Raw genomic sequence first — 22,885 nt, 5'->3', positions numbered from 1 at the left:
AAATAACCAAAATAAGAAATGAAAGGGAACATTACAACAGAACTATAAAGAAAATTATGATAGGATATTATGAACAACTTTATGGCAACAAAATGTATAATTTAGATGAAGTGGACCAATTCTTAGAACCACACAGACTTCCAAAATGCACTTAAGAAGAAATATAAAGTCTCAACAGACCCATAACAGGTGAAGAGATAGAATCAGTGATCAAAAACTTCCCAACAATAAAAGACCAGGAGCACATGGCTTCACTAGGGATTTCTACCAAATATTTAGAGAAGAATTGATATCATTACTATTTAAACTCTTCCAAAAGATAGAGAAGGAAGGAATACTCCCTAATTCATTCTATGAAGAAACATAACTCTGATACCAAAACTAGATGAAGACATCAGAAGAAAAGAAAACTATATAGGCCAATATCTCTTATGAATATAGAAGCAAAAATCTCTAACAAAACACTAGCAAACAGAATCCAACAACTTATTAAAAGAGTCATACACCACGGCCAAGTGGGATTTAGTCCAGGAATGCAGGGATGATTCAACATTATAAAATCAATCTACGTAATACATACACCACAACAAACGAACAAAGGAAAAGAACCACATGATTGTCTCTGTAGATGCAGAAAAAGCATAATAAAATCCAACACCCTTTCTTGATAAAAACCCTAAAGAAGATTGGAATAGAAGGTAAATTCCTTTATACAATTCAGGGCATATATGAAAAGCCAACATTATACTTAATGGAGAAAGACCGAGTTTTACGCTTGGAACTGGGAACAAGACAAGGGTGCCTGCTCTTACCATTTATATTCAATATTGTATTAGAAGTCCTAGCCAAAGCAATAAGCGAAGAAAAATAAATAAAAAGTATCCAGGCTAAAAAAGAAGAAGTAAAATTATCTCTATTTGCTAATGATATGATCCTATATGTAGAAAATCCCAAAGAGTCTACAAGAAAACTTCTGGAGCTAATAGATTTTAGCAAAGTTAGGGAGCAAGGTCAACAAACAAAAGTCAGCTCAGTTTCTGTATACCAGCAATGAGAAATCTGAAATGGAAATTAGGAAAACAATTCCATTTACAATAGCATCTAAGAAAGTTAAATACCTAGAAATAAACCTAATCAGGGACATGAAGGACTTATACAATGAAAATTATAGAACACTGCTGAAGGAGATTAGAGAAGACAAATAAATGGAAAGATGTTCCATGTTTATGGATTAAAAAACTTAATATTGCTAAGATGTCAAAACTACCCAAAGTGATCAATATATTCAAAAAAAATTCTAATAGCATTCTTTACAGAAATGGAAAAACTAGTCCTCAACTTTATGTGGAGTGGAAAGCATCTCCAAATAGCTAAAACAATGTTGAAAAACAAGAACAAAGTAGGAAGACTCACACTTCCTGATTTTAAAACATATTACACAGCTAGAGTAATCAAAGCAGCCTAGTACTGTTATAACAATAGACACATAGACCAATGGGATGGAATTGAGAGTCCAGAAATAAAACCCTCACATCTGTGGTCAACTGATTTTGACAAAGGTGCCATGTCATTTGATGAGGGAAAGAAGAGTCTCTTCAATAAATGGTGCTGGGAAAATTGGATTTTCACATCCAGAAAAATGAAACAGGATCCATGCCTCACACCATACACAAAAAACAAAGACAAAATGGATTAAGGACCTAAATGTACAACCTAAAACTACAAAATACTTTGACAAAAATGCAGGGGCAATGTTGTCAGGCCTAGTTTTTAACAATGTATTATCTAATACAATAACAAAATCACAAACAGCAAATGACAAAATAAATAAATGGGGCCTCATCCAAATCAAACCAAACCCACTGCTGTCGAGTTGATTCTGACTCATAGCGACCCTATACGACAGAGAAGAACTGCCCCATAGAGTTTCCAAGGAGTGCCTGGTGGATTCGAACTGCTGTCCTCTTGGTTAGAAGCTGTAGCACTTAACCACTATGTCAACAGGGTTTCCATGGGGCCTCATAAAAATGAAAAACTTTTGTTCATCAAAAAATTCACAAAAAAAGTAAAGACAAGCTGCCAAACTGGAAAAATATCTTCAGAAACCATATATTCAATAAGAATACAATAAGCAAATTATTCATAAAACTCCTACAACATAACGACAAAAAGACAACCCAAAAATAAAATGAGCAAAAGACATTTCACCAAAGAGGACATTCAAATGCCACCAAACACATTAAAAGATGCTCAGTGTTATTAGCCATCAGAGAGATGCAAATCAAAAGCACAAGGAGGTACCATTTAATCCCCACTGGGGTGGCTATGAGCCTGAATCAACTCCATGGCAGTGAGTGTTTTTTCTTTTTTTTAAGGTGGCTAAGATTTAAACAAAGAAAAACAGAAAATAACAAATGTTGGCAAGGATTTTCAAACTCTTATCCATTGCTGGTGGGAATGAAAAATGGTACAGCTGTTGTAGAAAACAGTATTGCAGTTTCTCAAAAACTAAAAATAGAACTATTATATTACCCAGCAATTCTACTCCTAGGTATAGACCAAAGACTTGAAAGCAGAGACTCAGAGACTTGTACAGCAATGTTCATTGCAGTAGTATTTACAATAGCCAACAAAGTGAAAACAACCTAAATGTCCATCAACAGACGAATGGATAAACAAAATGTAGTACATACATGCAAAAGAATACTACTCAGCTGGTAAGAGAAAGAAATTCTGATACATGCTAAAATGTAAAATGTGGATGGGGCTTGATGACATGTTGAGTGAAATGTCAGTCAAAAAAGGGCATATATTTTATAACCTCACTTATATCAAAAGACAAGAAAAGGTAGAAATATAGAGATCAAAGTTTATTAGTTACCAGGGACAGGAGGGAGGGGTAAAGGGAAGATTAACAGTGGAGGAAAAATCACATTGATTAAGGGTAGGGTTACACACCCAATTATCATAATTGCTGCCAATAAGTTGTACATCTGTAAAAAGCTGAATGGCAAAAGTTGTGTGATACCCAAAACCAAACTTATTGCTGTCGAGTATAGATTCCAACTCATAATGACTCTACAGGACAGAGTAGAACTCCTCCATAGAGTTGCCAAGGGACACCTGGTGGATTCAAACTGCCGGCATTTTGGTTAGCAGCTATAGTATATATTTATAACAATGACAAAAAATAAAAGAGAAAAAGAGTAGCAGCTAAGACTGCTTATGTGTAACACCTCATGGGATTTGGTTCCTTGGTTTGGAGGTTTAAGGTCTTGGTTTCATGGTACATCCTAGTTAAATGGCCTATCAATGAGTCTAGTGCTTCTGTTCTACCTCCTAGTTTACTGCGCGGTACCTGGGGTGTTAAATCTTCCAAGTGTCCATCCAAGGCACAACTATTTGTTTGTATTCGCTGGAGCAACAGAGGAAGAAGGAGAGTCAGAAATAAGAAGAGGATATGGAATGTGTGGCTAGTTGCCTCCATGAACAACTGCCTCCTTTGCCATGAGACCAGAAGAACTGGATGGTGCCCTGCTGCCATTACTGAGAATTTTGATTAAAGATACCATGGAATAATCATGAACAAAAGGGGGATGAACCTTTGAAACTATTGCCCTGAGATAATCTTTAAACCTTGATCCAAAAATATCCCCTGAAGTCTTCTTAAAACCAAACAATAGTTTAGCCTAACTAAGTAAAAAAGGTCTTCCTTGAGCATTATACTCTTAAGATCTATCTATATGGGATCAAACTGACAACAGCAACTTGAAACATTAGACAGGAATTTTAGGGGGCAGTGAGTTTATCTTAATGAGAGAGGAACAACTCAGAAAAGAAAAGTGAGAATGGTTACCTAACTGGGAGAATGTAATCAATGTCACTGAATTGTACATGTAGAAATGGTTGAATCAGTGTATGTTTCGCTGTGAGTATTCTCCACAATAAACACAAAATCAAGTTAAAAAATAGTTTAGCTTAGCTAGTAAAAAGTGTCTGCATTGAGCATTATGCTCTTTTAAGAACTATCTATATGAGATCAAAGTGAGAGCAACAACTCAGAAGATTAGATGAGAACCTTTGGGGGCAGTGAGATTATGTCGATGGAGGAATAACTCAGAAAAGAAGGGTGAGAAGCATTGTGCAACTTGAAAAATGTAATGTATCACTGAATTGCACATGTAGAAGTGGTTGGTGCATATTTCACGGTGTGTATTCTCAACAGCAACAACAAAATAAAATTCTAAAAATAGGGAAAAAATAGAGGAAAGAACCTCACACAGGCAGAGGTAATGATTGGCGTGATGCATGTATGAGACAAAGAAAACCTGAGATCATCAGCAGCTAGAAAAACAAGGAAGGATTTCTCCCCTAGAACCTTCAGAGAGAGCATAACTCTGCTGACATCTTGATTTTGGACTTCCAGCCTCCAAAACTGTGAGAATAAATTTCTGTTGTTTTCTAATTAAAAGAGAAAAAAGTATGATGAATTCTATTGAATAAAAAAATTCAGTGTAATGTACACATTCTCGAATCTTAGTCTTTTATGGATTGAATTGTGTCTCCCCAAAAAATGGTTTGACATTTTAACCCCTGTATCTGTGAATGTGACCTTGTTTGGGGAAATAGGTTGTTTCTTTGTAGATGTTATCACTTAAGTTAAATGAGGCCATGCTGGAGTAGAGTAGGCCCTAATCATAATACATTCTGGGTGGTGTTTCCTTAAAAGTAAGAGGATACGCAGAAGAACAGAGTCCCATACACAGAGAAAAGATGCCACATGAAGATATATCTACAAGCAGCAAGGGAACACCAAGGTTTGCTAGCAGCCACTAGAAGCCAGGAGGGAGGCATGGAACAGCTCCTCTCTCAGAACACTCAGAAGGAATCAACATGGCTGATACCCTATTTTGGACTTCTAGCCTCCAGAACTCTAAGAAATAAATTTATATTCTTCCAAGCCAAAGGGGGAAAAAAAAAGAAGACTGAGAAATACTGACCCCTCATCTTTATAGGCCCTTCGTCTTTACAGAGGAATACTCTTGAAGGCTGAAGAGAGGGTGTGGTTTGTCCAGGGTCATATCTCTTGTGGTGTCAACTTCTGACTCCGGGCTCAATTCTGTTCCCAAGGCCACACATGACCACTGGCCTCTCTATTCTCCCATGTCTTCCATTTAATGTCTAATGAACAAGGTCTTTTCAGAGAAAAGGGGAGAAGGAGGTACCAGGAGAATGAGCACACATCAGGGGCCCACATTTCCAGGACACCAGGGGGCATCCAAAACCTCCAAATACCAGAGTCTCCTGTCTTTTCTACAATCCTCAGTTTATTATCCCCTTATCCCTCCCTCCAAACCCACCTCTTGTTCACCATGTGATGCTTGCCTTAAGGACAGGATGAACCACTTGGTTCTTGAGTGACTGTTGTTTCACTTTTATTCAGTCACCTCCTGCTTATTCCTTTCAATCTCTCATTTAACAAATATTTTTGAGGCTCTGTTATGGGCCAGGGTGTGTCTGAGACATTGAGCATGAAGCAATGAACACAGTAGAGAAGGTCTCTTTCTTCATGGAACTTATGAAAGGAAGCAGACGTGAAACAAAAACAAATTACACACACAAGATATAACTGGCTAGTGATTAGTGACAAAAGAGGATAATGTGGTGGAAGGTAACTTTAAATCAGGTTCTCAAAGAAGGATTCCAAGGAGGTGACATTAAGCTGAAAAATGAAAAATAAGAAGGGGCCAACCACATGGATGATATTGTGTACCAATAGGTGCAGCCGGAGGCACCAAGGGAAGAGCAAGATTGGTGTGCTGGAGCCATCCAAGGGAGGCCATGGTCGTCCTTGTCTGGGAACTCCACAGGTGGGGTTGGACAGGGAGGCAGAGAGTGCCACACAGGGGTTTGTAGACCAGGGTAAGGAATCTGTTCTCATTCTAAGTGTGGAGGAAGTCTGGCTTCGTTGTAGGTGTCTGGATTCCTATAAAGTCCCGAGGTAGTGCAAAAAGGTTGGCAGTTTGAACTCATGTAGCAGTGCCGTGGAAAAAAGGCCTGGCAATCTGTTTCCATAAAGATTACAGCTAAGAAAATCCTGTGGAGCTGAGTTCTACTGGTAACACATGTGGCGGCAATGAGTAAGAATAAACTCCATGGCTGCAGCGGGGTGGTTCCTACAAGATCCTTCCCTAAGATGATGAGTGTGGGACTCCCAGGGCTAATACCACTGCTACAAAATTTCTAATCTGCAAAATAATTGCGAAGGGAATACATTCAAGTGGAAGGTGAAACTAAAACTTCCAGATATGTAGATGACGATAAATACGTTCCTTTGATCTAACAGGTCCCCTTTCTTCTTTTTCTTTTCTCAGCTCTTTTACTTGGTTTCAGTCTGCCTGTGTGTTGCCATTATCTTTGCCTTCCAGTTATCAGCTTTTACTTTCCGGGAGAACTTGGCAGCCACAGCCCTCCTGCTGGCACTTTTCGGGTATGTGATGAAAGACACTGCTGCAGAATTATGGTTTGTTTTCTGGAAGTGAAAACCCTGAGGACGGCTTTGAACCTGCTGTCGCCTTCATGATTTTCTCCCCTTTCAAGCAATTATGTTGCTTCTACAAGGGACGGCAAGGAAACAAGCTCGGGCAAGATGATGAATGTTCCATGGAGGCAGGGAGGGCTGATAGGATCATAATGAAGATGGCACTGGCCCTGTCTCCGAAAGCCCTTTAAGCTGCTTGACAAATGTGTGCAGCTTGAAATGGATTCTCTGTTATTCTCACTTTGACGTTAATCTGAGGGCTCAAGCTTGTAATCCAGTTAGCTCTGCAACTGCATTTGGGCACTTTCTCTCATGAAGCTCTGTGGCATAATTTTTTCCTCTTCTATGATATTAGTAGTTTGGACATGGTTTGTCCAAATTCTGTTTTTTTTTTTTTCTCTTAGAGGAAAAAGAGCAAAAGTAGAAGAGTTGTTTTATACAAACCTCATTTATGCTCACTAATAAGAATCATTGTTAGTGGTTCCACAGTGATACTACCCAGTTGCAGGAATGTATAATTATGTGCCGTGTATGTGTGTCTATATCCGGGCTAAGGATGTGAAAGATACTTGCTAATACACATGGTGGTAAAATAACTAACATATGATTTATTACAATTTAAGGTTAATTTTTGAAACAAAGCGTTCTGCCATTTTTTTAAGCCAAAGATAAATAAAATGCCTGTGAGAACCTCTAGGTTCTGATTTTCACACTATTCACAGTTATTCAGAACATCTAATTAGGGGACAGAATTTTTCTTAAACAAGTTTATATTGTTATTAGATAAATAGATGGATAGATCAGACAGATATATAGGTAGGTAAGTAGGTAGGTAGATAATAATAAACAGAAAGAAAGATAGAAATACATAAATGATTGATAGATAATAGACAGAAAGATAGAAAATACATAAATGATAGGCAGACAGGCAGATAGATGATAGACGATAATAGAAAGGTAGAAAATACATAAAAGATAAGCAGATAGATAATAGACAGAGATAGTAAATATATAAATGATAGATAGACACACAGACATGCAGGCAGATAGATAGATAGATGATAAGCAAGGTAGGTAGACAGACCTGCTTGGGAATATGGATATTGTCACTTGCTAACTCTGTGACCTTGGAAAAATCAATTACTCTCTTTAGTCCTCCATTTCTTGCTTGTAAAACTCCAATTCTGTTGCTGTGAAGATTAAATTAGGTAGTCCATAGGAAAACCAAGTTCAATGACTAATACAGAGTTTCCACTAAATTAACTTTAGCCATTATTGTCACTATTAGAATTATTTTAATATTTAGATGATATTATGTCTTTAGCTATAAAGTGTGCTCATAGTAAACACATTTATTATTCTCAGTTGGAAGTTTAGGTACCTGTTTATAACTATTTACATATTCCCAGTTCTGAGAAAATAGTATGATTTCAGTTTATTGATCCAGTTGAATGATGTTATCATGCCTCAATAGTGTGAGTAAAATAGACTTTGCTATACAATCATTTTTGAACTTTAGAAGAGCAGGTTTCCAATATTAAGGAAAAACTTAGATAAAATAAAATGGTTGGAGACTCTTAAAAAAAGCAAACATGTTTTCAGAAATTTTTATATTAACCTTTGGTTGTGAACCCCTTTACAAATCTGAATTCAGCTAAGAATTTTCCCCACAAGCATGATTCTAACATTTTTCAAAGAGTTTCAGGAGATTCATCAGTCTGTTGAAGTGTATTTGTACACCAACAGGTGTTACACACTTCAGGTAGCTTAGAGAAACCAAGGGGCACTAAAAATCTCATTCAGACTGTATGTGGATGTATGCTGATCCCATGTAAAAGAGTCTACAGGAGCATCATGGGGGAATTCAAATTTTAAAAGGTTGTTGTTCTTCATGGGAGCTCAGCTACACACATAACTCTGAAAATGATGATCCTCCTTTATGAGTTGTGGTCTTTGACAGAGTGGAGGAGTTTCCAGGCCTGGTGGAGGGTATGCAATCTCTGAGGGTGTGTTGGCCATCTCTGAGTGACGATATCAGAGCAGGCTCACCCCTCTGTCCCCATAAGAACCACTGGTATCAGAAGGCTAGAATCCCAGAATGAGCTGGAACCTAAGACAGGTTCAGACATAAAATGGAGTCATTTAACAGTTTGAGATAAGGACAAATAAGGGGTAGGATAAGTGAATCAAATGCCTTATCAGTGCCTTTAATCTCTTCTTGGAAGAGATTAAAAAAGAAATACCCGCTAACAATTTTTTTTTATTTATCAGGAAAAACTGTATATTTAAGCTGAAAAGTTGAAGAATTAGTACCAAAATGAGGAAAATAAGTCTAAAAATATCAGAAAGAAAAGAGAGTCTAGGTAATTTAAACAAAGTGAATTTTTGAGACTCAGAGAAATTACGTATTTGGTGCTAAAAGATTGTAAGGATGAGGTCACTGAATCATGTTTGGGGTCTTGGAAAATCTATGCAGTGTGGAGGAAAGGCCACTTGGCAAAAGGGGGAAATCCTCCCACAAAGTCTAGAATACTTGTGAACAGTATGTCAATTTCCAGCAAATTCTATAGTAACATCATATTATATTTTAATGAAAGCATGGAGATTATCAAAAACCATAAATTTCACCAAAAATATACCATATAAACCACTTTAATTTCTTTCTAAAAAAAATAAAAATAAAAATGGAAGACTACCAGTTCTAATATGCTGGTATTAACAAATTATTTGAACAAGTATTTGAAAAGGTAACTAATAAAATGTATTAAAAGAAGATGATGGATGGATTCATAGTTGATGGAAAGATACACTGAAAGATGTTTCTTTCGTGTACCAATGAGAACTCTCTGGTAGCATCATTTAAGACTAGGTCTTTATCTCTGATTCTTTTTTTTTTTTTTTCTTAAATAACGCTTTGATCTACTTGTTAAATATTTAAATGGCATAGCCCAGTATGGACTAGATATGTAATGAGTCACAAAGTACAGATTCTGAACTATCTCAAACTGAGTAGGGCCCAGGGTCGAGGTGTTAATTGGTCCCTCTAGCACAGATTGGGGATTCCAGACTTGTAGCAGGATAGTGAGGTCACTTTATTCTTGGATTGCGTTATTGGATACAGAGGTTCTGATCACAGGAGGTGGTAATTGTGCTGTGCTTTGTACCAGGCAGATCTCATCAGATGCTGCGTAAATACTGCTACCCAAACTCCCCTGGCCCCACATTGCAGCGTTTAATAGAATTGGTTGTATATGTTGACATACAAGGAGCAGTGAAAAGACTGGCTATGTTTGGTCTTTTGTAGTGGAGCCATCGGGGGACCACAATGGTTACCTTCGGCTATTTAAAGGGCTGTTACAAGGAAAAGAAAACCAAGTTGTCACCTGTTGTTATAGAATATAGAATATAGAGTTTGAATCATTAGTTTCAAGTTAAGGATGAATTTTACAGTAATTAAACCCATTGCCATCGAGTCAATTCTGACTCATAGCAACCCTATAGGACAGAGTAGAACTGCCCCATAGTGTTTCCAAGAAGCGCCTGGCTTTACAGTAATTAGAGCCCCAAAATAGACTCCCAATCTGCTATTAATACTTATATTTCTGTTTCAAAAACACTTTCAATGCTATTGTTTCATTTCTTCTCCAAGCAGCCATATGAGTAGCACTTGATTTATACTCAAAACGGGCCAGGGAGTGCGGTGGGAGGGGGCATGCCTGGGGGATTTGATTTCTTTCTGTAGTGTTTTATTTTATACCTAGCACGAAAAAGTTATGACTTACTGTTATGGATTGAATTGTGTCCACCCCAAAATATGTGTTGTAAATCCTAACCTCTATACCTGGGGTTACAATCCCGTGTGGGAATGGGTTGTTTTTGGTATGATGTTTCTGTTATAGTGAAACTAGGTAACTAAGACATTTACCTTGTTGATAATTGTTTTAATTTAATTATTTGATACAGTGCCTCTTTTAGAGCAGTTGTTTAAAGCTCTCACATCAGTCTGTGTACTGTAAAATCATTTTCTTCACACCTAAATTATGAGGTAGATTACCTTTGAGTAAAGTTTCTGAAAGACTATGTGATTTTTGTATAACATTATTTTATGTATGCAGTGAAAGCTGTGAGAGCCTGAACTGCCTTCTTTTTCTGGGTCTTATCAATTTTCTACCTTCGACAGGAAGTAGTCTTACCGCTTTCCCATTGCTTGTTTTGGTGGAAAATATGTGAGTTTTTCTTCTCCAACTGGTTTTTGCCTCACACAGTTTCTGGCTTTTGTAGGTTTTACTGTGTTCCATTTTCTGAAACACGAGAATTTATCTGTTTCACCCAGGGACACATTCCAATGTCATAGATTTCACATGAAAAAGGAACTACACTTAAAAAAAAAAAAAAGCTGGGGTTTACCATCTCTCTTCATTTTAAAGTCTCATAAATTAAAAACTAATTGACACATCAGGGAAACCTCAGTCATTTAGAAGGCACTGAGGGATTACAGGTAACACCAATAAACCATTATGACAATACTGACAAGTTTATCAGGAGTGTACAGAGAACATGTGAGGACCCCGTATGTATGTGAGTCTTATGAGAAAGGCTATGACTTAAAAATAAACATTTATTATGCATTCTCTGCTGGTATTTTGTACCATAACTCAAAGTGCCAATTTCCCTTAATGGGGTACAGGGTACTGACAGAAAGAAGATGAAGGAAGTTGGCCATGAATGAAACCTGATTCAAAGATGAAGGGAAAAGAAAGAAAGATCAATGGGTGACTTCTTAGATCTTGATGTCATCTGATTCTCAGGATGGTTTCTAGGATTTAATATTCATTGATGCCACTTACTACCCTGTTTTGGAGGCAAACCAATCTGAATCCCATTTTCAGCATCACTGCTTAATAGCTGTGGAACCTCAGTCGGGGTATTTTAGCTTTCTTAACTCGTATTTCCCTCTCTATGAACTCGTGATTATAACACCCATCCTTATGAGAGAACAGTGTGGAAACATATGACACAAGGACTCAGAAAAGGAGCTTTCAGTTCTTATTTTAATGCCTTGTAATCAAATGGAGCTCTATATCTCTCCATAGTCTTGATATCATTTAATTTCCACTGCCACAAAGTAAGTTTTATCCTCGCTTTACTGAAGAGAGTCAAACAAAAGGACCAGGTCCAGGCTTGGAAAGGAGGCAATGATAGGAACAGTCAACTGACTTGCCCCAGGTCACAGAGCTTGCAAGTCCAGGCCCACATGTGAGCCATGTGTTTTGACCCCATCCAATGTTCTTTCCATTATAGTACAGTGTCTTTGGCCCTAGAAATAATATTATCTTTAGAAAAGACTAAGATTTATTAAGAAAAGTGTGTTTCTGTTTACTTTGTGAGAAAAATGACCAAGCCAATACCATTTCATCTATAATTCAGCCTTCGTAGAAATACACATTACAGTAAACTAAACATTATTTTTTTCTCTTTACTTGTCAGATATGCAACCCTTCCATGGATGTATCTCTTGTCCAGGATCTTCTCAAGTTCAGATGTAGCTTTCATTTCCTACATCTCTTTAAACTTTATCTGTGGCCTTTGCACCATGCTCATTACCATCATGCCACGTCTGTTGGCCATCATCTCCAAAGCTCAGGTCAGTGAATATCAGCATCACTTCTTCAAGGGCACTCTTAAGGACAGAATGTTCACTCAGGCCTATTTTGTTGCATTCCCAACTGGCATTAAATGGAAATACGCTAGTATCCACTGTCTTTGAACTCCAGAAAGTAAAACTGACTAATTAACAAAAATAATTATGCCACTCTGGTAGAGCCAGGCCCAGCCTTAGCAATAAGTGACAGAAAGCCGCAGTCTCTGTTGCTCCATTAGTGAGGGTACACTGACTAAGATGGTCATGGCTGCCTCCCTAGCATCTTAGTCAGTGACTCTTTGTTGATGAATTATAGAATTAATGGTTGGATGAATGAATGCATGAATGAAAATGTGTCTTGTCAAAGTGCTGCAATAGGAAGGGCAGACATTCCTACCTTTGGGTTCAGACCCTATGGGGTAGGGTTGGCCACAGCGGCTGACTGCGCTCTCAGACTAGATCATGTCTGGAGTATTATCTAAGGTGATGCTCGTGATCTCTGGCACCAATTTGGTTTTGCTACTTTCAAAGTGTTGGAGCAGTAGGCTGCCCTGAAGACTGACTCTGTGGTTACAGAGCATTTCTCCCTGTGAGGGGAATACCTCTCCCTAAGAACACCCCTCTCCAACAGGCCATTCTCATTAGCAAGTAGCTTTTGTGGGTGTCATCCCTAGCAGGCCTCTAGATCAGACTGAATCCCATTCTGCTGACATATCTCTTCATTCCTGGCCATGCTCTTTCACCCCATCTGCCCCCCAATGTAACACGCCTTGCAGTGGCCTCTGCCTTAGTCCATCCTTCTGCTTCACATCACCCCCTGTGTTGCCTATGGGAATGGACTTTGGTTTGCACTCCTCTCTGCCCCATATGCCAATCCTTTTCATTCCTGCTGTTCTTGACTCTGATCAAGCTTCCATCTCCTGACTCCCTGCTGTTGGCATGAAGTCTCATCTCTCAGAAGTTCCTAGGGGCCTAGATGTTCCGCTGACTCCAAGGCAGAGAAAATAATCTAGGAAAGACACAGAGGCCCCAGGTCTGAAGGATGCACTCTGTTCTCATTTAAAATGGAAAGGGGATGAATATGTGGTTCTGTGGCACAGGCTCACTTCTACATGGCTGGACTTCCAGAACTCAGCTGACTTTCAAGGGAACGGGTGGTGTTATTTTTCATTGTTACTTTTTATTGCTGTGTATCATACTTGTATAGAAGGAGTGATGTATGCAAACATTTATTATGCATTCGATGGAGGCAACAATCTATTTTGGTGATTTTTAGAGCTCTAGTGTTGTCACTAATCTGTATTAATATGCCTAGCCTTTAAACAGAAAACTATGGAGCCATTAATTGGCTTTAGCTTGAAGACAAAATTGAAATCAGCAGAAGCAGTTATACAATTTTCTATTCTCCTTCATCAGATCTCTAATATGACAGGGACCACTAGAGATGTCAGTAATGAACTAAGGTGGGAGGAACACAGATCAAGGTAGATAACCTCTATGGTGAGAAACTCGAAAGCAGAGGTCTGCTCTAGGGGACAGAATCATATAAGGTGGGTTTAGCTCCAAAACAAAAAGGAAGGATAGAGAAAGGTTTTTCTAGAGCCAAAGAGGAAACTAGCCAGGAGCCTTTCCATCTTCGTGGTTCTAATAGTACGGAAGAGAGAAAAGCATTGCTACCCTCAAATTATAAATAATATTACTTACCTAGGGAAAAAACATCCACAGAATAGATTGTCTGTGGAAAAGTGGATCAAAATCCATTTGTAACAAATCTCTAAAGGCATTTTATTGCGTTTTATAAGGTCATTCATTTCCTTTGCTCTTTATTTTGATATTGTTGATAAAACATCATTATAAATGGATGATTCTAAGCATTTATTTATAAGTTGTGTAGCTTGCAGTATATTCTTATAAAATCAATGAAAGACTCTCAGATCATTCTTAAAAAACAGTATTAACCATTGTGTATATAAACTATAGAGTCAAAATGATCATTTTAATTTTTTATAAAATCGCAATCTATAAGTTGATTTCTGTAGACAATGCACTTTGGGTCCTAACTCAAGATCTGAAACGTCTATCTCGCGAGCTCGTGAGGCTTCCTGATAGGATGGAGCTGGTGTAAAACCTCATGGGCTTCAGCGATTCATTTCTCCGTATACTGTCACTATACTCCATCTGCACATATCCTAGAATGGACACTGGTGGATCATTATCCCCATGAATCTGTACAACTACACCCTCCCTCACATGTGCTGATTGTTTTCTCATTCAGTGTTCATACATGCTGGACACATTTGCTCATATTTTCATAGAGACAATTGTGAATTCTTTAACGTCAGATATAAAGCCATCACTGTCAGTATGTCATTTTTCCTTAATTATCAGCTCCTGAGTTAAAAGTTGGAATACTCTGTTGTTTCTACACTATAACCACTAGTAGAAAATCCTTTCATGTGGCATATTAATTTATCCAAGGACATGGTTTTATGGAAAGTAGCATTAATAAGCCCCTTCAGGACTGGTTGAAATCTATAAATAGTGGCAGTCAGTCAATTTAAGAGCTAAGGGAAAATTAAATGACACTTTAATATTTACTTGTCTACATGCAAAAACTATAACAATAAAAAAAAAAATATATGCCTCTAAAAGTCTTTATCGAATTTTCTACTGCCTCCAAATCACATTATTTAAGACTGCAATTTATACTAGTGGGTTATAAATTTGTGTTATAAGGAAAAACTGGGAATTATCTAGTATGAGGAAACCCTGGTGGCATAGTGGTTAAGCATTTGGCTGCTAACCAAAATGTCAGCAGTTCGAATCTACCAGGTGCTCCTTGGAAACCCTATGGGGCAGTTCTGCTCTGTCCTATAGGGTTACTATGAGTCAGAATTGACTGAACGGCAATGTGTTTTTAGTTTTTATCTAGTATGAAATGTGTAAGTGACAATTCTATAAGTTAATTGTTTAATATTTATATGAAACATACACCATTGTATATTATATGTACATATTATGCTAATTTTGCTCCCTTATAAAAAATTATTGCTTCTTTTTGGATCAGTTATTAAATTTGAATGTAAGGAAAGACTGTAAACATGCAGGTCTAATTCTCCATTCTGTTTGCATAGCTTTGGTAATTGTAGTCATATGATCTTTCTGGGTTAAATACTTTAAAGTAGCTACTTTAAATCTGAAGGTCAACTCAATAGCCCACCATTTCAGTGTATTGTACCAAAAGGTTGTGTTTTCTGCTGGGAAGATCTTAGTCCTTGGACCAGAAAGGTCAAGTTCAACACACTGTGGTAGAGCCTTTGCCAAAAGAATGAACAAATCAGCCTTAGAAGAAATATATCAGAATGCTCCTTAGAAGCAAAGATGGAGAGACTTGGCTCACTTACTTTGGACACATCATCAGGAAAGATAAATGCCAGACAAGAACATAAAGTTTCATAAAGTAGAAGGTCGGTGAAAATGAAGGAAACCCTCAGTGAGATGGATTGACACAATAGTCACAACAATGGTTTTAAACATACCAAAGATCTTGAAGAAGGCACAGGACTGGGGAACATTTTGTTCTGTTTTACACAAGATTATGGTGAGTTGGAGTTGACTGGATGGCTACTAACAACAACTATGAGCTAGGAATTTTCCATGTTATTTAAATGCTCAGAGTTACTTGGTAAAATAACTACTAATGTTATCCATTTATTTATACATGCATGTCACTTTGTGACTACTCATGTTATCAACATTAAAGCATGTTAAACTAAGGCTTAACTCAAAAAAAAAAAAACCACTGCCGTTGAGTCGATTCCTACTCATAGCGACCCTATAGGACAGAGTAGAACTGCCGCATAGATTTTCCAAGGAGTGCCTAGTAGATTCGAACTGCCAACCTTTTGATTAGCAGCCATAGCTCTTAACCACTATGCCACCAGGGCTTCCAACTAAGGCTTAGAGAAGTTAATTAACTTCCCACAATGCCACAAACCAAGTGTTTCTAAAAAGTGGCAAAGCCAGTTCTTGAACTCAAATTTGATCACTTGCATATTCCAAAGTCTTAAATATTTTGCTTTATTGCTAAGTAGATGAATGACTGGAAGAATACTCTTCTTGATATTTTCTTGAACTGAATGAATTAACTATTTATGCACTAGGACATATGATTTATATAAAACATGCCTGTGTCTATTCTCTAGAAGAAAATATTCTGATGCTGCAAATGTTTGTCCATTCACTCATTAAGACCTTATTTATCAATCGCCTGCTGTATCCTACACATTATATTTGGTTTTTGGCATATAGTGATGAACATACTCATGCATTGCCCTAAAAGAGTTTAAAGTCCAGTAGATCAAATAGAGAGGTGAACCGTGTGATTGGAAGTACACTAGTGATGAATTCAGAGTGTCCTTTGAGATCAGAAGAGTAGCTCCTAACCAAGTCTGGGAGTGCTCAGAGGTGAGCTCTAAGCTAATTATCTGAAGGCGGAAAGTGGGAGGCATTACAGTCATAGGAAAGAGCATAAGGCAAGGCCCAGTATGCTTTCCAGTAACTATAATTGGCTGAGTAAGGCTGGAGAGTAAAATGTGAAGGACAAAATAGAAGGCTGAAGAAGTACTTAAACATAGAGAGGGCATCCCATGCCTTGCTTAAGTGCTTGGGCTTCATCTAAAGGAAATAGAAAATGGCTTTAGGTGGCTTTAATCAAGGAAAAAGTTTTCATTTGAGAAAGATGCAGTGTAAAGACAATTGGAGGGGATAATGATTGGAGGGGAGGAACTGGTTAGAAAGAAAGCTGTTACAACAACCTAGGAGAGAGAGTTTTATAGCTTGAATTAAGGTAACAGCAACAGGAATTGAAAGAAGTAGATTTGAAGTTATTTTGGAGGAAGAATTGACTCAATGTGGGACGTGAAAGAGAGGAAGGAAAGACTGAATGCTGGTTCCATTCAATGAGCAGGCTCAAGAAGGAGACTGTGTAAGGGATGTTTTCTGCTCTTAATGCTGTACCCCAGAACCTGGAACAGAGCATGGAATGTGTTTGAGGCTCAGTAAATACTTGCCAACTATCTGAGCACTCTGTAATGGTAGTCCTTGGATGGCTTTTATTGTGGACATGTTGAATTTGAGATGTATATGGGACCCACGAGGAGATGTCTACTAAGAAGCTGGTTATCCAGTTTGGTACTCAGTGTAGATATCTGATTTCAAGCTAAAGATTTGGAAGTCATCAGCCCAGAGAAGGTAGAGGGTGAAATGTGAGAAAACCACAAATAAAAGAGAAAGCCTGAGGACTAATATTTGGGAGAAGTAAAGAATACAGAGTCTCTGAGAATCTGAAAGGCACTGGCCAGTAAGGCTGGAAGAATATATTCAAGGGAAAAGAGCATTTTGGGAAGAAGGGGGTTGTTGGTGGCATGTACTTTCAAGAGTTCCATTGGCAGTCCTCAAGAAGTGCTCGTTGCATTTTCCAACAAGAAGAGCTTTGATGACCTGATGAAATCAGTTTCAAAGGAAATGGCAGTTGGTTAAGAAGTAAAGGAGGTGATGGTGTGATGAATGAGTAAACAGTTGACATTTTCAGTAAGCTTGGGAGTCACACAAGAGAGAGGTTATGGTAGGCAGAGAGGATGTGGGCATGAGGGAGCATTGGATAGAGCTTTTAGGATGGGACAGACTTGAGTATGAAAAATCACTAATGGAAAGAAGCAAGTAGAGATGATGATGATGTAGGAGAGAGGACAGAATTGGCAATCTGAAGGCCTAGAGAAGGACCCAGAGCCCAGTAAAAACTCCTTCTGGCAAGAATACCTGATATAGATAAACTGAGTTAGTAGAGGGAAAAGGATGACATTGAAGAAAACCCTTCTAGTAGGTTCTATTTTCTTTGAATATTAGGAGATTGAAGGTACTTGAAAATTATAAGATTTCTTCTGAGATTGAGGTGATTTAATAAAAGAGTAGAAGCTTTGAAATAACTCAGGTTGAGACTAGGAGAGAACAAAGGCTAATGCCACACGGAGAAATCTGAATCCTCAATGGTGGAAACCATGTGTTTTTAGCAGCAGCAGCCAAGGTTGATGATTTTGATTGGTAGCACTCAACAAGATCAGGGGGAAGGAAGGCTATGGACGGGGTGAAAGTTCTAGTTTGTTCCAAGGATGTCATTGAGTGCCTGGGATAGGGAGGACCTGGAACATGAGATTGGCCAAGGAGAAATGCAAGTTAGTGGTATGCGTTGTTAAAGGTAGACATTTTAAACTTTGATTTCTTTTCTCTTTCTTTCCCTGTACAGAATTTACAGAATATTTATGATGTCCTCAAGTGGGTTTTTACTCTCTTTCCTCAATTCTGCCTGGGTCAAGGACTGATAGAACTCTGTTATAATCAGATCAAATATGACCTGACCCACAACTTCAGCATTGATTCCTATGTGAGTCCTTTTGAGATGAACTTCCTGGGCTGGATCTTCATGGAGTTGGCCTTCCAGGGCACAGTTCTTCTTCTCCTGAGGCTTCTGTTGCACTGGGACCTTCTGCAGCGGTGGAGGTGTGTCCTGCAGTACACATGCTTGGGTTGCACAGATTCTCTTAGATGAACGGAGGGAGTAAAAAATTCACTCTGGAAGTTGCAAGATAAGAAACATGTCTGATCATTATTACACACAGTTCTAATGTGTTAATATTTCATAAACTTCTCTTTTTTTGATTAGCGTCGGTCACCAGCACTAAGAAGAGAATGTCGAAAGATAAGGTGCCACCCTGTGAGGTGATCTTTCCAATTATTTAATTATATCAATGTATTTTCTATGTTGAAATTGCTCAGTTTCCCCATTACTTTGATTGTACCATGTAAGGTGAATTTTTTTATAGCATAGTTTCATTTTTATGGCTCAAAGTATTAGCTCCTGGAAGCAGGTATGTATGGAAATTCAGCGACGGTGACCACATAACCTTTTCCAGATACTGTTGCTTCTCTTGCTGTGTACTTATCTTTGCTAAACCCGTCGCTGTTGAGTCAATTCCGATTCATAGCAACTCTATAGGACACAGTAGAACTGCCCCATAGAGTTTCTAAGGAGCGCCCGGTAGATGTGAAGTGCCGGCATTTTGGTTAGCAGATGTAGCTTTTAACCACTATGCCACAAGGGCTTCCTATCTTTGTTAGGTGAGGATAAAATTCAGTAGCACAAGGGAGATATCTATATGTGGATATATAATAGGGTGTATATATATTTTTGTGCTTATGTGTATATTTATATCTCTGTATCTATATGTCTGTATCTAGGTATCTCACCAATACTCTACATAGGATTTAAGGTGGCTTTTTTTTTTTTTCAAGGATGTTGAAAATATTGTCAGATAACACGTTTGAAAGAGATAAGAAAGAAATGTGCTCTCTCGTGTAGGGTCCACAATGCCATGTCTCCCCTATCCATGACCCATGTGGCCTCGATTGACCTGTTCTTTCCAAGTGGTACATGTTTCCCTCTGACTTGTTCTTATGAGAGGGATCTGTCATGGAGAAATTACTAATTAGGACCATGTCACTGGAGAGCCTATTAAAAATTGTAAAGGCAAATTATTTAAAATTTTATGGTAAACTTCTTATAGAATTTTTTTCCCCTTCAGTCTTTTCATGACGTATTTCCTTCCATCACCCCTTTTCAGCTACTGAAGTAGGCAACCATTTTGAATACAAATGTAAAAGTTCTTTTGAGTTGGTCACAATAACTCTGGCATATGCAGACTTCCGATATCTGACTGAAATTTGGAATAAAATTCAGAGTGCCTTTCAAACATAATTGGTTTTGTGATTGACCCTTATATATTTAATCCCTTTTAAAACCTATAATGTAGAAACCCCTTTGGAAGATTTCAGGTGCTTAGTTCTTTAACATTTTTTTTTTAAGAGAAGGTTTTTCTTTAAGGAGAAGCCTTTCTGTATTGCCTTTGATATGGTATAAATATAAATTAAAACTGTATTTACAGTAATATAATTTTTTATGTAAATATTCAATATTTATTGTTCTTTCTCAAAGTGAAGGGGTAAGGACAAAGAAATTTAATTTAATGTTCATGTTACTGGCCTACTACTCTCTTATGGATGACTGTCACAATGACTAAGCCAATTTGTTTTTAACATTGAGATATAATCAGACCACTAATCATTGCCTAAAAGATAAAGTCCGAGATTCTTAACATAGTCTTTGGTGAGCTGCATCTCTGCAAGCCTAGCGTCTCATACTTTGTCAAACTATTGGAATCTTTCCTCAGCCTCCACATAGATGTACACTGGTCTTGGACCCATGCTAAGTCTGTGTCCTCTGCCAAGATTGACCTCTCTGACTTCCAGCACCTCTTCCCAGCCTCTTCCCTGCCTCCCTCAGTATTTCCACTGTATCCTATTGCTCACTATCAAGGCACATCCACGTTGTTTTATAGGCTTTATATCTTAATCTCCTCTGCTTGAGCCTAAGTTCCTTCATGTGCAAAATGCAGTGAAAACTGTGTGAGCCGGAACTCAATGGGACTGCCTTGTTTTTCGTGGTCTTGCAAATTTTCTACCTTTGACAGGGTGCAGTCTTACCACTTTAGTATTGCTCATTTTAGTGGAAAATATTTGAGTTTTCCTCCTCTGCCAGGGTTCCATCTTACATAGGCACCGGCTTTTACAGACTTTACTGTATTTTTGCTAGATGCTAACTAAATTTATACTTCTTGTAGTTGAATCTTGGAAGAAAATATAAAATCCCTGCCCTGTATCAGAGGAACAGATCTCTTGCCTTCCTTGGACCTATGCAGTCTATCCATGAATAGCATGTGTTGGGGATGTGAGCACTGGATGCTCTGAGCCCACTGTGTTGCTGTTCTTCCCAGACTCATTACACAGGCTCTGGTCCTGCAGGTCATGCTGCTGGCCTTTGGTTTTATGCTGAGAAATCCAGATCTCCTCTAGAACCTGAGCCCTGCCTAGACCCCAGACAGATGGGTGGGCTTCTGAGAGTTCTTGACTCCTCTCTCTCCCATCTGGAGCTGTCATTTGTTCTCTGCACCCGAAGTCCTAGCTGAGTCAGAACAGTCACATGGATCCAGTACAGCATTTCTCTTCTGGGGTTAGGTATACTGAAGATCTAGAAAGTACTGCTATACCTAGTGCCCATCTGGATTCTTCCTCTTTAATATAGATGTCATTGGTGACTATTAATTGGAAGATTACTGAGTAACACATATGTGAGCACAGTTTGATAAATGTATTCTCATGTTGGATTGTTGTGATAAGACCAGGGTCAAGGGTCCTCCATCCATTAGAGTAGCTTTAGGTTTAAATAAATGTACATGCCTAGACCCGACATTAGAACCATAAAAGGACAGGCTCTGGGGGTGGGAAACACGTTGTATTGGTAAAACTTCCCAGGTAACTAATGAGGACAGGAGAACCACTGATCTGGGTGACAGTGGGGTGGACAGAAGATATAGGAAAAAACACAGGCGGAGTGAGAAAATGATCTTTGGAAAGCCAAGATAGGGTAAGTGCCAGGAAATGTACCTTCTAGGGCTGAGGAAGCAAAGTAAACTATATACCAGGCTTCATGGAGAATTAGAATTTCATTCAAAATAAAGCAACATTTTCTCCAGGAGGGGAAAAAAAAGAGAAGAAAAGTACCTTCAACTAGAAAGGGAGGAGAGGGGTCCAGTTCATATTTTTCCCTCCTTTTACATTAAGTAAATTGCTTTTCTGAAGTAGCATTCATACAGGAAAATCTAAAACTCAGTTGCATTTTCAAAGTTGCATACACCCATATCACCCCCTCTCCGATTAATAAATTGAAAAATAAGAGCACCTCAGAAGCCCCCTCATAGACCTCTCCCATTTCATAACCACCCTATAGCTAACCACTATTCTTATTTTTAAATCCATTGATTTCATTGTTCAGTCTTTTAAGTCTTATATAAATGGAGTTATACAACAAATACTCCCATGTATCTAGCTGTAGTTTCTCATCATCTACGTTGTATGTGGAATAAACTATATATTTGTCAAATGGTGATTTCAGGTATGGAAAATAATATAGGGAAAAGCACTGGGGTGCTAGGCATTGGCAGTGAATATTTTACTTTATTTTGAAATAGTTTAAGATTTCAAGAAGTAGCAAAATTGGTATGGTGAGTTCCTATGTACCTCTTGCCCACTTCTCCAATGATAATATGATATACATGGTATAACCATAATACCTTGTCAAAATCAGAGAACGGATGTTGATTCAATGCTAACTCAATGGTCTGTACCTTTTCAATCATTAAAACGCTGGCATATTGCACTTTACGGGGAAATTGAAAATTTATTTGCAAGTTAAAATGCAACAGATTGAAAATCATGCAGAAGATTGAAAAATGAGCGATCCAGTATAAATTTTTCACTCATTGGAGAAATACTATTGAATATAATGCTCAAGGCATTATGCAATGTGTTTGCCATCCTATCCTTTTACATAATTCAATAAGTACTGTATGACATTTGAGAACTTTTATATACCACCGGTAGGAAACCCTGTGAGACGGTTCTACTTTGTCATACAGTGTCACTGAGCGAATGGTATGATGGCACACGACAACAACAACATATGCAATCTACTCTATTAAATGACCTGTTTAATTAATTTTCTAAAAGTACTTAGACAAGTTGGCTCCTTA

At 38.1% G+C, this 22,885-nt stretch overlaps 1 protein-coding gene across 1 annotated transcript in view; it reads left to right on the top strand.

The window, feature by feature from the left end:
• The window catches only part of ABCA13 (ATP binding cassette subfamily A member 13), a 570,776-nt gene that overhangs the window by 457,138 nt on the left and 90,753 nt on the right, over nucleotides 1–22,885 (top strand). The window contains 3 exon segments of the mRNA XM_049894281.1: nucleotides 6,375–6,490; nucleotides 12,029–12,185; nucleotides 18,487–18,740. Of these exon segments, the coding sequence (XP_049750238.1) occupies nucleotides 6,375–6,490; nucleotides 12,029–12,185; nucleotides 18,487–18,740 (527 nt within the window).

Source organism: Elephas maximus, chromosome 8, assembly GCF_024166365.1.
Source record: "Elephas maximus indicus isolate mEleMax1 chromosome 8, mEleMax1 primary haplotype, whole genome shotgun sequence".
Classification (NCBI taxonomy): Eukaryota; Metazoa; Chordata; class Mammalia; order Proboscidea; family Elephantidae; genus Elephas; species Elephas maximus.
The sequence above is the reverse complement of the archived record's forward strand: the minus strand, read 5'-3'. Positions and strand labels throughout refer to the sequence as shown.